Source organism: Narcine bancroftii, chromosome 2, assembly GCF_036971445.1.
Source record: "Narcine bancroftii isolate sNarBan1 chromosome 2, sNarBan1.hap1, whole genome shotgun sequence".
Lineage (NCBI taxonomy): Eukaryota > Metazoa > Chordata > Chondrichthyes > Torpediniformes > Narcinidae > Narcine > Narcine bancroftii.
In genome coordinates, this window is record NC_091470.1 from 178,597,213 (window position 1) to 178,614,024 (window position 16,812).

The 16,812-nt window shown below is 47.5% G+C and overlaps 1 protein-coding gene across 1 annotated transcript in view; it reads left to right on the forward strand.

Annotated features, from left to right (window-relative positions):
* Nucleotides 1-1,279: 1,279 nt before the first annotated feature.
* LOC138754665 (zinc-binding protein A33-like) overlaps nt 1,280-16,812 on the forward strand; it is a 46,133-nt gene continuing 30,600 nt past the window's right edge. Inside the window, exon 1 of the mRNA XM_069919275.1 lies at nt 1,280-1,862. Coding sequence (XP_069775376.1) covers nt 1,464-1,862 — 399 coding nt within the window. The 5' untranslated portion in view covers nt 1,280-1,463. The remainder of the gene's footprint in view (nt 1,863-16,812) is intronic.

Consider the following 16,812-nt stretch of genomic DNA (forward strand, 5'->3'; position numbering starts at 1 on the left):
GAGCTTCAATCTGTGTTTGACCCCGTGAGTGTGTGATGGGACAGTGTGGAGGGAACCACTCTGTGTCTGATTCGGGATTGTGTGATGGGAGGGTGTGGAGGGAGCTTCACTCTGTGTCTGACCTCAGGAGTGTGTGATGGGAGGGTGGGGAGGGAATATGACTCTGTGACTGACCCCGTGAGTGTGTGATGGGATGGTGTGGAGGGAACTTGAATCTGTGACTGACCCCGGGAGTGTGTGATGGGACGGTGCGGAGGGAGCTTCACTCTGTGTCTAACTCAGGGAGTGTGTGAAGGGATGGTGTGAAGGGAGCTTCACTCTGTGTCTGACCCTGGGAGTGTGTGTGGGACAGTGCGGAGGGAACTTCACCTTGTGTCCGACTCCGGGAGTGTGTGATGGGACGGTGCAGAGGGCGATTAATTCAGAACCTTTATCTTTTGATTCTCTTTCTCTGACTGTAAGAGGTGCTGGGCAGTTTCTCCTGATGGCAAAACTTTGTCTGCCTTACGGTAGAATAAAGGAAAATTCGTCCAGTTTCTTCTTCATGACTCGACAATGAAAGAACCTTGAACCGGATTTTACCAGTTCATAAAGCATTCTCCTCCCCCCATCCCACCCTCCCTGAACTCCCTGCCGCCACCTGGTGTGAACACAGACCCTAACAAGGGGAAAGGCAGCAATGCAGCCGATATGAGGAAATTTCAATCTTTGTGACCAACTTTTTCCTGCTTCGTTAGACAAAGGGTGTTTTCAGTGCCGGACGGCAGAATATTAACAACCATGCAGATTTCAAGGAGCTAAACAACCCAGCAGGTGGAATCCCCTCCATAAAATCAAACGATGTTTACATAAAGTATGAAACAATCAGGCTTCACCCTGTGTTGGAGACCAGCAGTGTGTGATGGGACGGTGCGGAGTGAGCTTCACTCTGTATCTGACCCCAGGGGTGTGGGATGGGATGGTGCAGTGGGAGCTTCACTCTGTGTCTGACCCCGGGAGTGTGTGATGGGATGGTGTGGAGGGAGTTTCACTCTGTATCTGACCCGGGAGTGTGTGATGGGACGTTGCAGAGGGAGATTCACTCTGTGTCTGACCCCGGGAATGTGTGATGGGACGGTGTAGAGGGAGCTTCACTCTGTTTCTGACCCCGGGAGTGTACGATGGGACGGTGTGGATGGAGCTTCACTCTGTGTCTGACCCCGGGAGTGTGCGATGGGATGGTATGGAATGATTATCTGATGGGATGGTGTGGAGGGATCCCTGAATATGGATCCCTGTACTGGGTGCTTTTCCCATTGTCTCACATGTTCCCTGCCCTAGCATGTCATTGGATGAGTGAGGTTTTCTCTTCCTTGCTGACATATGTGGAGTCATACTGAAACCAGGAAGTGTGGAGTCTAAAAATACTGCATTGTGTGCGTGGGGAGCTCAGTGCCTGGTGTCCGTTGTGGTGAGATGAAGAAATGGCCGACAGCCTGGAGCAGAACCTATGCTGCTCGCTCTGTGCACGGATTTACTGTGAGCCCGTTACCCTGGACTGCGCACACAACTTCTGCCGTGCCTGCATTGAAGGCCTGTGGTCTACGACGGAGGGCAATGTTTCATGCCCCATCTGCGGACAGGCGCTCCCCAAGAGGGAGCTGAACACCAACCAGCTCCTGGCCACCCTGGTGACCAGCCTCGGCCTGCTGGGCCGCCGACCCAGCCCTCCGCTCACCGGGCAGACCTGCCCGTCCCACTGGGGACAACCCTTGCTCTTCTGCACCAAGGACCTGAAGCTGGTGTGCCCCAGCTGCATGCCACAGGGTCTAGAGGGCAGGCACTCCCTGATGCCCACAGAAGAAGGCTACGCATTCTGCCAGGTAACCTGGGGAGAGTTGGGGAGGGGGCAGCTGACTCCAACATCAGGCAGACGGTTCATTTCTTCTCATTATTCCAGGAACAGTTGGCACAATGTCATTACAGCACCAGCGATCGGGACCAGGGTTCCAATCCTGTGCTGTCTGTATGTTCTCCTCATGTCTGCTTGGGGTTCCTCCCACTGTTTGAAACCTACTGGGGGGTGTACGTCAATTGGGCGCCATGGGCTCGTGGGCCAGTTACCGTTTACTTTTAAAATTAAAATTTTTGCGCTGTTATAGCATTACTTTAAGCATGCTGCCACGGGTGGTGGTGCCCTCAACTAGGGCTGTCGGCAATGGGGGTGATTTCCAAGTGAGGGCGTGTGCCCGGCCTGGAGGGGAATCTGCAGGCGGTGGCATTCCCCAACCCCCCCCTTCCATGGCTTCCGGCTTTGCTATTCCCCTGGGCTATGTGCGGTAGTGGGCTGGAATGTCTTCCGCTGGCGTTGAAGCCGGGCGCGTCATGCTTCGACTGCATTGGATGGAAAGTGTGGGAGATGGCGAGGCAGATCCCGATCGACATGGACAGGGATTACAGGTTGCTTGATGATGCAGAGATGGAAGGGGTTGTCAGTCGTATTGAAGGTTGACATAGGGAACCACTGGATATAGACAGGATGCAGAGTTGGGTTGGAAGGAGTTGTCAGTCATGTTGAAGGTTGTCATAGGGAACCACTGAATATAGACAGGATGCAGAGTTGGGTTGGAAGGAGTTGTCAGTCACGTTGAAGGTTGTCGTAGGGAACCACTGGATATAGACAGGATGCAGAGTTGGGTTGGAAGGGGTTGTCAGTCGCGTTGAAGGTTATCGTAGGGAACCACTGGATATAGACAGGATGCAGAGTTGGGTTGGAAGGGGTTGTCAGTCGCGTTGAAGGTTGTCGTAGGGAACCACTGGATACAGACAGGATGCAGAGTTGGGCAGAGAAGTGGTGGATGGAGTTCAATCTGGATAAGTATGAGGTGATGCATTTTGGAAGATTAAACCAGACGGCTGAGGACAGAGTTAATCATTGGTTACTATGGAGGAACAAAGGGACCTTTGGGCCCAAATCTATACATCTCTCAAGGTCGCTGAGCAGGTTGATAGGATCGTTAAGAAGGCCCATGGCAGCAGTTCTCAAGAAGGCCCATGGCAGCGGGTCTCAACCTTTTTATTCCCCACTCACTTACCACCTTAAGTAATCCCTTACTATGGCATCCTCTTCCATTGGTGCTCTGTGGTTATGAGGGATTACTTTAAGTTGATATATGAGTGGAAAATAAAGGCTGGGAATCACTGGCCTATAAACACTGGGCTTCATTAGTCGGGGGATGGAGTTCAACAGTTGGGAGGTCATGTTGAAACTCAACAAATCTCTGGTGAGACGCCACTTGGAGTATTGTGTTCAGTTCTGGTCACCTCATTACAGGAAGGATGTGGAAGCTGTGGAGGGGGCAGAGGAGATTCACCAGGATGTCACCTGGATTGGAAGATAAATCTTATGAAGCAAGGTTGGAAGAGCTGGGACTTTTCTCTCTGGAGCAAAGAAGGATGAGAGGAGAATTAATAGAGGTCTACGAGGCATAGATAGGGTGGACGGCCAGCGCCTGTTTCCCAGGGCAGGATCAACAAACACCAGAGGATGTCTGTACAAAGTGAAGGGAGGGAAGTTTAGGGGAGATGTTTTTCACAGAGAATTGTGGGGGCCTGGAATGCCTTGCCGGGGGTGGTGGTGGAGGCTGGAACATTAGGGGCATTTAAGAGACTCTTAGACAGGCACATGGATGGAAAAAAATAGAGGGTTACAACGTAGGGGGGTGGGGGTTAGTGTTTATTTTGGTCAGATTATATGGGTCAGATGTTTTAGATTTGGAACTCATACTGAAATGCTTTTACATATGACAAAGTTTCCCCATTTTGGATAAAAATTAAAAACTTTTTGGAAGATTTAGTTAAGATAAAATTACCACTAGATCCATTTTTTTTTTGGTTGGGTTATATTGTATCTTTGACTACTGGTTTAAAGTTGGGTAAGTTTCAGATGGCGTTTGTTTGTCTGGTATTGGGATTACGTGGAAAGATAATGTGAAAGTGAATATGGCTCGTTGGCACAATGAGTTAAGATCCTGTATTTATACAAAGATAATGTATAATCTGTATAATAACTATTCTTTTTTTGCCCAGATGTGGTCGCCTTATTTGAAATTTATGGGCTTGGAAATATTCTCGTTTGCTTTTTTGTGTTGTAAATTTGACACATCACACAGCGTATGTAATTAATTGATATATGGTTTTTCTTGCTCCTCTTGTGGGGCTAGTTGGGGTTAGGGGAGAGGGGGGGAGGGGGTTTGTGTGTTTTTTATATATGCATCTTAAATATATAAAGTTTTTAAAAAAAAAGTATACACGCACAGAGGTCAGCATCACTGGTCGTTGGGCTCACCTTCCTTTTGCGGTTGCTATTCCTTAGGCGGGTCTGGCTGTGGGATTTGGCGATGAGCCCTACGGATGCCGAGCACTCTCTTTTCTGCTTCCATAGGATGTCTGTCAGTGCTGTGACTTTCCGGGGGTCACTGAAGTCAGTGACCACCAGGAGCAGTTGGACATCCTCAGGTAGTTGCTCTAGGAACGCCTACTCGAACATTGTGCAGGGTTCATGCTTCCCAATGAAGTCCAGCATATCGTTCATCAGGGTCAATGGGGGCCTGTCCCCAGCCCATCCAGTGACCACCAGGAGCAGTTGGACATCCTCAGGTAGTTGCTGTAGGAACGCCTACTCGAACATTGTGCAGGGTTCATGCTTCCCAATGAGGTCCAGCATATCGTTCATCAGGGTCAATGGGGGCCTGTCCCCAGCCCATCCAAATGGAGCAGATGTGCCCCTCTCTCGCGCCGAAGGTCTCAATGAGTAAGTCTTTGAAGGTGGTGTAACCGCCTTCTGACAGGGGCCCCCAGATGAAATTGGCCACCCAGCTTAAAAAAACACACACACACACACACACACACACACACACACACACACACACACACACACACACACACACACACACACGCGCGCGCGAGTGTAATCAGGTATGGCTCTGGTTTATTGGGGCTGAAGCCCGACTTTAATACCATTTGTGTTCCCACCATTTGCCTCCATTTGCTGATATCACTGCCCACATAACAATAGTGGGTTTCCCGATCACAGGTACAATCTTATATGACAATACCTTCTTCCCTGCATGCTGCCCCTATCTGTTGGCTGTGCAGTGGGGTCAGAGCCACGTTGGGGATGCTGGCCCCTACGCTGCCTTAGCTGCCAGTCTGCTTGCTGGAGTGAGTGCCGCTTGCCATTCGGAGTGCCGGCCCAATTGCTGTGGTGGTGGGCTGCTACAATATATCAATAAATTTAATTCCTAAATACATCCTTGACCCTTTGGACTCTGTGTCCCTGTTTCCTGGGACTGGATTTATACCCAACCACCAGCTGGTTTGTACTGGTGTTCATACTCTAGTTTACCCATGGACCGAGTCCAAAGTATACATTATGAAAGGGCAGAGTTCAAAGGGCTAAAACTGGTTTGGGGAACACCTGCACTCCTTACAGAAAGGTGTTATTTCTGTTCTATTCTTTCAGTACATCAGAATATCCAAAAGTGCTTTACAGAGACCTTAAGTCCCAACATTAACATTGCACAAATTCTCCTTCCCAGGTCACCACTTTTGATTGTGAGTGACTTGTTTCCACTTGGCTGATGGGTTTTATGTGAAATCTACATGTAGCCAAGATAAAGAAAGTGAGTAGGTGGTTTCCACAGCTGCATGCTAGAAGACACCAACGTCAGTTCAGTGGATGTGGAGTTTGTAATAATGCTGAGTTTATTGTCATGCACATTGTACAATGTACATATGTACTGAAATTGTTACCTGCTGCAGCTGAACAGGTACTTAACAGTAAACTAATTGAATTGTATAAAAGAGTCAATATATAGGATAGATAGATAATAAGTATTCACTGTAATCCTAGTGCAAAAAAAAAGTGACTTTCAATAATGTAGACAATCCTTTTGTAATTTTGAAGCGGTCTATGATTTGTGTAACAAGGGGAGATTCAGACCCTGATAGCTGTTGGAAAGAAATTGTTCTTGAACCAAGAGGTGCTGGTTTCAGTCTTCTGTATCTTCTGCCTGAAGGTAGCAATGAGAAGAGGTCACTGAAAAGGGCAATGGGTATTCCTTTATGATGTTGGCTGCCTTCTTGAGGCAGCGCCTTACATTAATGTCGGCAATGGTCAGAACATGTGAGGACCTGGCATTGTGTGCTACCTTGTACAACTTTCTGCATATCTAAGCACTTAAATTAAATCAAACCAGGCTATGATCCAATCAGACAGTATACTTTCCCCAGTGCATCAGGAGAAGTTTGATGGAGCTTGGCGGGTAAGGAGCTCGTGGACCTCTTTATCTTCCCAATTTGTAGGTTTTGCAAACGAGACTCTTGGAGTTTGCCAAGGTGGAATTACGGAAGAATTCAGCCACTGAAGTTGGAATTCGAGGGGAAAACCCATCGGGACCATTGCCTGAAGAGGGCGTACAAAATCAGTGAACCGGTGCGGATTCGAAAGGCCAACATGGCCTGTTTCCGCTCCGTAAATGCTTATATGGTTATATGGGTCAGCGGAACCTTGAAGGTTGACCATCTGGAAAAGGAGCTTTTTTTTGCTGTCTCAAAATCAGAATTTCTTGTCACAAACACGTCTGCATGCATGACACGTGATCCTATGCTTACATCCCGAGTTAGGAGACAAGTGGTTGGAGAGACAGATTCTCTCTCCTCTCCAATTCCCATCCTCGTGGCAGTTCTCTCCGGGGATCTCTTCACCCCACCCATTGGAAAGCCACTTCACCCTGCGTGGCTCATCCCCCTTCCCCTCTTAGTCTGAAATCTTCCACGCCTCTGACTCTCTCCCTGGTTCACCAACCCCACACATCTACCTCTGCAACCTCTCTCGATCCTGCTGCAACCTCCGACAGGCTTCCCATTTCTCACAGAGGGCGAATCTCTAGCCTCCAGAAGTAGATCATTAGGGACGTGGCAACAGCCAAAGTTTGGGGAATTGGTACAGAAGGGAACTTCAAGATTGCCGTGTAATAAAACAGAAAATGGGATATTACACGAAATGTCCTTTAGTCTGTCGTAAGACAAAGATTCACCATTGGCAGAAATTGCCTGAAGTGCCCCTGACAGTCCGAGAGAGAAGCAAAAGAAATCCCCCTGCCCACCCCCCCAGAGTGTCCGTGGATTCAGCTCCAGCTCCCGTAGATGCACAGAGTCCAGTCCAAACCATCGACAACCTGAGCTCCAGGTCTGAGCCTCCGACAAGGTCGGGAAGCCTCCAGCGCCCTCTAGCATCCTGGTTCCAATAGGTACTGGCCCTCCAGCCAGTCCGCAGCCTGGCATGAGACCTTTGACTGCAAATTGCCAGCAGCCTGCTTATGTTCCTTGCTTTGAGTCACCAACTTGGTGGTGGGGGGTGGGGGGGGGGGGGTGGAAAGAAGCCGTCCTTGTGCCTGATGCTCGTCTTCAGGCTCCCGTGCCTCCTCCCCGATGGTAGCAGAGTGAAGCGGGCACGGCCTGGGTGATGGGGGTCCTTGGGGATAGAAGCAGCATCGCCTCTTGTAGATGTCCTGGATGGAGTGATGACAGGTGCACGTGATGTCGCAGGCCGGTTCTTGTCCAGTGTGTTGGTGCCTCCGTTCCAGACAGTGATGTAACCAGTCAGAATGCTCTCCACAGGTAAAAAAAATTTCAAGAGTCTTTGACAGAGGCCGGGCGGAGAGCCCAGGTTCAAGTATCAAATTACAGTGGGAAAGTTCGCTGTGGGAGCAGTCCAGGTCATTGACACATACATAGAACCACAGCTAAAACACAGTGCAGGGTGCAGTTACAGAGAGAGCAAAGCAAAAGTGTCACAGAAGTTTCATGAGTGTTTTTATTATTATTTAAACGGAAAGCGATTGCATCCTGTGGCCGAACGGGAGGACTTGTGCATGAATCGCAAGAGGTGGGATTGCAGGTAGAGTGGGTTACCAACAAGGCAAATGGAACATTGACCGTTGCTGCTGGAGGGACGGAATTTAGGAGCCGGGAAGTGATGGGATTGCACTGTTGGGACTGGATGGCATGAACAGCCTCCTGAGCCACGGTGAGTGAGTTAAGCAGGCTGGAATGGAAGGATATATCATTGGGGCAGGGCATATGAGAGCTGGGGGGATTACAGGAACCAGGGCAAACCAGCTGGGATGGACACAAGCAGTGGAACAGGAAGCATAAGGTGAGCTGATCCTCCCACAGGAAATTCCCTGCTAATAATTGTTCTCTCACCCACAGTACATTCTGGCTAAGGCCTGGAGGAGTGGAAACTCGCAAATGTCACCCCATGATTCAATGGTGGGGGGGGAGGCGGCAGAAAGGAAATTATAGGGCAGTTGGCCTGACATGAGTGGTTGGGAAGATACTGCAGTCGATGGTTAAGACCGGGGTTACGGAGAACTTGGAGGCACAGAACAAGCTCGGCCAAAGCCAGGGTGATTTCTGTCAGGGAAAGACTTGCTTGACATGCCTGTTGGAATTCGACGAGATGACAAGACGGCTGGATAAAGGAGGTGCAGTGGATTTTCAGAAGGACTTTGACAAGATGTTGCACATGAGGCAACTTAACAAGATAAGTACTGATGTGGGGAGAGCATTGGCTGATTGGCAGAGAGTCAGAAGGCCACATTCTAGATGGGCTGCCAGTTGCTGGTGGTGTACACACGAGTCGGCGTAGGGGCCACTGTTTTTTAATGTTGTGATTTAATGAGTTGGATTGTGGAACGAGCGGCCAGGTTTACAGACGATACGAAGGACGGTGGAGGAATGTGGGTGAAACGTGGAGGCTGAAGAAGGACTTGGACAGACGAGGAGAGTGGGCAGAGGAGCAGCAAATGAAATATAACGTCGGAAGCTGGACAGTCGTGCGTGTTGTAGAAAAACAGAACTTGGGGACTATTCTCAAAATGGAAAACTCCCAGATGCAAAGGGACCTGAAGGAAAATGTGCAGGTTGAGTTGGTGGTGAAGAAGGCAAATGCAAAGCTGGTGTTCATTTCAGAATCAGAATAAGGATTTATTGTCAGAAACAAGTTGTGAAATTTGGTGTTTATGGCAGTGTCACAGGGCCAACGTTCATATTATAACCATCTTAAAACATTACTATTAAAAAATTAAAATAATAGAGCACGAAAAGTCAGGCATTGTCTGTCGTTCACTGATCATTCAGGAATCTGATGGCGGGGGGTGGGGGGGAGGGGAGGAAAGAAGCCGTCCTTGTGCTGCTTGTCTTTAAGCTCCTGGACCTGTTCCCAGGCATGTCGACCTTGTTAAGCCAGAGCAGGAAGGTCCAGGTGGCCCTGGCGAGGGGTGGGTGGGTGAGCAGCCAGGTCCTAGGCTCGGCCTTGACAAGGTCACGTCGCTTGAAACCCGGCTGTCCGCACTGGGACTGTGCACATGCGGATTAGCCACGCGAAACATTCCCCCGAACAAAGGCCAACAGCCAATGGACCGTGGGACGGAGCGCTGCCAACGAATAAGGGAAGTCTGCAGCTATAATGGGAGGGTGCAACTGGGCAAAGCTGGGGGTGGGGTGATCGGGGACCTCCATCTCCCCGGCGTCGCCCCAATTTTCCCCGCTAACTTGACTGAACATGGGGCGGGAGTCCCCCCCCAACCTCCTTTGCTATTGGAACTAGTTGGTTGATTGGTGAGGTATTGTGCGCTTCGTGGTGTTTGACGCCAAGTACACATTACACAAATACGACACGGGCGGCTTTGCTCCATGGGCCACTTCCCAGGATTGGACGCGTAAGCCACTTGTGAGCCCGTAAACCAGATCAATGAAGACCGTCATCCTTGGCCTCGAGGGGAGTCATGACAGTAACAGGCCTTTCCGGCCCTCGAGCCCGTGCTGCCCAATTAACCTATAATCCCAGTATGTGTTGAATGGTGGGAGGAAACTGGAGTGCCCGGGGAAACCCCACGCACAAACTCCTTCCGGACAGCACAGGATGCAAACCCCAGTTGCTGGCACTGTAACAGCGTTCCGCGACTTGCTATGCCATCTGGGCCACAGAGACAACACCACCAATGAGAAGCGGGGGAGAGTCCCCTTCAGAGACACCGAGAACTGCTGATACATCTCCTGGGCTCCTGCAGCCTCCCCACCCACCCATCCCAGGGGCGAACCAACCCCCACCCAGCCCCCCACCAGCTGTGTCCGTGCGAGTTGGAGAGAGGTAGCAGTGTCTGCAGGAGGAGCGGGTGATGTGGCCCCTTAGTCGAGACGTGAAGAGTGTAACCACTTCCTGACCATGTGGTGAGCGATGAGAGCGGGGACACGTAACTCACCGCAGCATGTCTGGACTTCGCAGTGCTAGTGACCCCAACCCCCAATGCTGTCAGAAGCATTGGGGGAGGGGGGGCCATAAGAGCAGAGCACCATCCCAGTCCCTCCCACTGAGAACCAGAGAGGCCCAAGGAAACAAAATTATGTATGTACAATGCGGTAACAGGCCATTTCTGCTCACATGTCCATGCCAACCAATTACCCCACCCCCCCAGTATGTGGGAGGAAACCGGAGCCCCTGGGGAAAACCCACGCAGACACGGGGAGAACGTACAGACTCCTTTCAGACAGCGTGGGACTCGAACCCCGGTCCCAATCACGGGCGCTGTAAAGGAGTGGCGCTAACCATGTAATCTTGAACACACGAATGTTGAAACATTCCGGGGTGGGGGGTGTAGGTTAATGGGTTGTAAATTAGGCGGCAAGGACTTGTGGGCTGAAATGGCCTGTTACCTCACTGTATGTCTGAATTGAAAAAAAAACCCAAAATTTGAAACTTAAACATTATAAAGTTCGTTGTTTTGTGGCAGCGTTGCAGTGGAAATATCGCTATAAATTACATTCAAAAATTAATAAATAAATAGTGCGAGGAAATAGGAGAGAGTGAGGCTGTATCTGTGGGTCATTGTCTGTTCAGGAATCTGATGGCGGAGGGGAAGAAGCCGTCCTTGTGCTGATGGGTGTTCATTCTTAAGGTCCTGGACCTTTTCTCCAATGGTAGCAGAGTGAAGAGGGCATGGCCTGGGTGGTAGGGTCTTTGAGGATAGAGGCTGCTTTTTTAAGACACCGCCTCATGCTGACATCCTCGATGGAGTGGAGTCTGGTGCCTGTGATTGCAGGCCGAGTTAACAACCCCCTGGAGTTTATTCTTGTCCTGAGAGTTGGCCCCTCCGACCCAGACAGTGATGCAACCAGCCAGAATGCTCTCCACCTATAGAAATATTTGAGAGTCTTCAGTGACGTACCGAATCTTCTCACAAAGTCCAGCCACTGGCAAGCCTTCTTCATGATTGCATCAACGTGGAGGCTCCAGGACAGATCCTTGGAGATGTTGACACCCAGGAATTTGAAGTTCTTGACCCTCTCCACTACTGAGCCCTCGATAAGGACTGAGCCCTCTTGAAGCCTTCAATCATCTCCTTGGTTTTGCTAACACTGAGCACAGGCTGTTGTTGTGACACCACTCAACGAACTGATCCACCTCCCTCCTGTCCGCTTCCTCGTTGCCGTCTGTGACTCTGCTGTGGCGTTATCAGCAGATTTGTAAATGGCATTTGAAATGTGCCTGGCCACACGGTCATGGGTGCATAAATAGAGCAGTGGGCGGAGCATGTATCCTTGAGGGTCGCCTGTGTTGATCGTCAGTGAGGAGGAGATGTTGTTTCCCATCCTCACTGACTGTGGTCGTCCGATGAGGAAGTCAAGGATCCAGTTGGAGAGGGGGGTACAGAGGCCCAGGGTTGGGAGCTCGTTGACCAGCGCTGAAGGAATAATGGTGTGGAAGGCTGAGCTGTAGTTGATGAATAGGGGCCCTGTGTATGAGTCGAGGTGATCCAGAGCTGAGTGGAGAGCCAGTGACATTGTGTCTGCTGTGAAATTGCAGTGGGTCCAGACCTTTGCTTGGGTCTGTTGATTCTGGCCAACCTTTCTTTTTTTAAAATTTTTTTTATTTTTCACACCATAAACCACATTGACCATGATACATACATTTTCCTTTTCAAATATATACAGTGTCATTTTCTCCCCCCCTCCCATCCCACCCTCCCCACCTCCCCCCCATCCATTTAAAGTACAAAATCTAAGATACATTAAACCAGTCAAACAATGTTGTCATTCAATAAAAATAAACAAGAAATTCCACTAAGTCAATTCTTTTAATTTCCTTCTCCTTTCGTTAATTTAGGTGGTAAATGTCCCCGGTAGGTTTTCTCTATTGTGTTTCATGTATGGCTCTCATATTTGTTCAAATATTTCAATATTATTTCTTAAACTATATGTTATTTTTTTCTAATGGAATACATTTATTCATTTCTATATACCATTGTTGTATTCTCAAATTATCTTCCAATTTCCAGGTTGACATAATACATTTTTTTGCTACGGCTAGAGCTATCTTAACAAATCTTTTTTGTGCATCTTCCAAATCAATTCCAAATTCTTTGTTTTTTATGTTACTTAGGAGGAAGATCTCTGGATTCTTTGGTATATTGTTATCTGTAATTTTATTTAATATCTGGTTTAGATCTTCCCAAAATTTTTCTACTTTCTTACATGTCCAGATTGCATGAATTGTTGTTCCCATTTCTTTTTTACATCGAAAACATCTATCAGATACTGTTGGGTCCCATTTATTTAACTTTTGAGGTGTAATGTGTAGCCATCCAGTTATATTGTATCATACATAACCTCGTATTTATTGTATTTCTCATCGTTCCAGAACATAACTTCTCCCATGTTTCCTTTTTTATCTTTATATTTAAATCTTGTTCCCATTTTTGTTTAGTTTTACCATTTGTTTCCTCATTCTCCTTTTCTTGCAGTTTAATGTTATAAATCTTTTGATTATCATTGTATCTGTAATCACATATTCAAAGTTACTTCCCTCTGGTAAACTCAGACTGCTTCCTAATTTGTCCTTCAAGTAGGATCTCAATTGGTAATATGCCAGCGCTGCATCTTGAGTTATATTGTATTTATCTTTCATTTGTTCAAAGGATAATAATCTATTTCCTGAAAAACAATTTTCTATTCTTTTAATCCCTTTTTTCTCTCATTCTCTAAAGGAAAGGTTATATATTGTAAAAGGGAGTAACTTGTTTTGCGTCAATATTAGTTTTGGTAATTGATAATTTGTTTTATTTCTTTCTACATGAATCTTCTTCCAAATATTGAGTAGATGATGTAATACTGGAGAACTTCTATGTTGTATCAATTTTTCATCCCATTTATATAATATGTGTTCAGGTATCTTTTCCCCTATTTTATCTAATTCTAATCTGGTCCAATCTGGCTTTTCCCTTGTTTGATAAAATCTGATAGGTATCTTAATTGTGCGGCTCTATAATAATTTTTAAAGTTTGGCAGTTGTGAGCCTCCTTGTTTATACCATTCTGTTAATTTATCTAGTGCTATCCTCGGTTTCCCCCCTTTCCATAAAAATTTCCTTATTATTTTCTTTAACTCCTTAAAGAATTTCTCTGTCAGGTGTATTTGCAATGCCTGAAATAGGTATAATATCCTTGGAAAAATGTTCATTTTAATACAGTTTATCCTTCCTATTAGGGTTAGTGGTAAATCTTTCCAATGCTCTAAAATGTTCTGTAATATTTTCATTAGTGGATAATAATTGAGTTTATATAGTTGGCCGAGATTTTTATTTATTTGTACACTTAGGTATCTTATTGCTTGCATTTTCCATCTAAATGGTGATTCCTTCTTAAATTTTGAGAAATCCGCATTATTCATAGGCATTGCTTCACTTTTATTTATGTTGATCTTGTAACCCGACACTTATCCATATTCCTTCAATTTCTTATATAATTCTTTTATTGATAGTTCTGGTTCTGTTAAGTATACTATAACATCATCCGCAAATAAACTGATTTTATATTCCTTGTCTTTTATTTTTATTCCTTTTATATTATTTTCTGTTCTTATCAATTCTGCTAGTGGTTCTGTAGCTAACACAAACAATAAAGGTGATAGTGGGCATCCCTGCCGTGTTGACCTGCTTAAGTTAAATTGCTTTGATACATATCCATTTACTGTCACTTTCGCCAATGGACCCTTATATAATGCTTTAATCCAATGAATGGAATGGAGGACCATCGCCTTTCCAAGATCGTGTTATATGGCGAGCTCTCCACTGGCCACCGTGACAGAGGTGCACCAAAGAAAAGGTACAAGGACTGCCTAAAGAAATCTCTTGGTGCCTGCCACATTGACCACCGCCAGTGGGCTGATAACGCCTCAAACCGTGCTTCTTGGCGCCTCACAGTTTGGCGGGCAGCAACCTCCCTTGAAGAAGACCGCAGAGCCCACCTCACTGACAAAAGGCAAAGGAGGAAAAACCCAACACCCAACCCCAACCAACCAATTTTCCCCTGCAACCGCTGCAACCGTGTCTGCCTGTCCCGCATCGGACTTGTCAGCCACAAACGAGCCTGCAGCTGACGTGGACTTTTTACCCCCTCCATAAATCTTCGTCCGCGAAGCCAAGCCAAAGAATCCAATTAATATACTTCTCTGGTAAACTGAATTTTTGCAATACTTTGAACAAATAATTCCATTCTACTCTGTCAAAGGCCTTCTCTGTGTCTAAAGCAACTGCTACTGTTGGTGCTTTACTCCCTTCTACTGCATGAATTAAGTTAATAAATTTACAAATATTGTCTGTTGTGTGTCTTTTTTTAATAAATCCAGTTTGGTCTAGATTTACCATTTTCGGTACATACTCTGCTAATCTGTTTGCTAATAGTTTAGCTATTATCTTATAATCTGTGTTAAGTAAAGATATTGGTCTATATGACGCTGGTGCGAGTGGATCTTTCCCTTGCTTTAGTATTACTGTAAAATCTCTTTTCAGTACCAACCGCTCAGTCCAAGATTCCGCCCTGCTCCAGCTCCCTCAACAGCCCCTAAGGCTAGAGCTGGATGAGGTTCCCACCCTGGATGAGACATATAAGGCAATCGAACAACTGAAAAGTGGCAAAGCAGCAGGTATGGATGGAATCCCCCCAGAAGTCTGGAAGGCTGGCGGCAAAACTCTGCATGCCAAACTGCATGAGTTTTTCAAGCTTTGTTGGGACCAAGGTAAACTGCCTCAGGATCTTCGTGATGCCACCATCATCACCCTGTACAAAAACAAAGGCGAGAAATCAGACTGCTCAAACTACAGGGGAATCACGTTGCTCTCCATTGCAGGCAAAATCTTCGCTAGGATTCTACTAAATAGAATAATACCTAGTGTCGCTGAGAATATTCTCCCAGAATCACAGTGCGGCTTTCGCGCTAACAGAGGAACCACTGACATGGTCTTTGCCCTCAGACAGCTCCAAGAAAAGTGTAGAGAACAAAACAAAGGACTCTACATCACCTTTGTTGACCTCACCAAAGCCTTCGACACCGTGAGCAGGAAAGGGCTTTGGCAAATACTAGAGCGCATCGGATGTCCCCCAAAGTTCCTCAACATGATTATCCAACTGCACGAAAACCAACAAGGTCGGGTCAGATACAGCAATGAGCTCTCTGAACCCTTCTCCATTAACAATGGCGTGAAGCAAGGCTGTGTTCTCGCACCAACCCTCTTTTCAATCTTCTTCAGCATGATGCTGAACCAAGCCATGAAAGACCCCAACAATGAAGACGCTGTTTACATCCGGTACCGCACGGATGGCAGTCTCTTCAATCTGAGGCGCCTGCAAGCTCACACCAAGACACAAGAGAAACTTGTCCGTGAACTACTCTTTGCAGATGATGCCGCTTTAGTTGCCCATTCAGAGCCAGCTCTTCAGCGCTTGACGTCCTGCTTTGCGGAAACTGCCAAAATGTTTGGCCTGGAAGTCAGCCTGAAGAAAACTGAGGTCCTCCATCAGCCAGCTCCCCACCATGACTACCAGCCCCCCCACATCTCCATCGGGCACACAAAACTCAAAACGGTCAACCAGTTTACCTATCTCGGCTGCACCATTTCATCAGATGCAAGGATCGACAATGAGATAGACAACAGACTCGCCAAGGCAAATAGCGCCTTTGGAAGACTACACAAAAGAGTCTGGAAAAACAACCAACTGAAAAACCTCACAAAGATAAGCGTATACAGAGCCGTTGTAATACCCACACTCCTGTTCGGCTCCGAATCATGGGTCCTCTACCGGCACCACCTACGGCTCCTAGAACGCTTCCACCAGCGTTGTCTCCGCTCCATCCTCAACATCCATTGGAGCGCTCACACCCCTAACGTCGAGGTACTCGAGATGGCAGAGGTCGGCAGCATCGAGTCCACGCTGCTGAAGATCCAGCTGCGCTGGATGGGTCACGTCTCCAGAATGGAGGACCATCGCCTTCCCAAGATCGTATTATATGGCGAGCTCTCCACTGGCCACCGTGACAGAGGTGCACCAAAGAAAAGGTACAAGGACTGCCTAAAGAAATCTCTTGGTGCCTGCCACATTGACCACCGCCAGTGGGCTGATAACGCCTCAAACCGTGCATCTTGGCGCCTCACAGTTTGGCGGGCAGCAGCCTCCTTTGAAGAAGACCGCAGAGCCCACCTCACTGACAAAAGGCAAAGGAGGAAAAACCCAACACCCAACCCCAACCAACCAATTTTCCCTTGCAACCGCTGCAATCGTGTCTGCCTGTCCCGCATCGGACTGGTCAGCCACAAACGAGCCTGCAGCTGACGTGGACTTTTTACCCCCTCCATAAATCTTCGTCCGCAAAGCCAAGCCAAAGAAAGAATTATTGCTGTTTTACATGAATCTGGTAAGCTTTGTGTTTTAT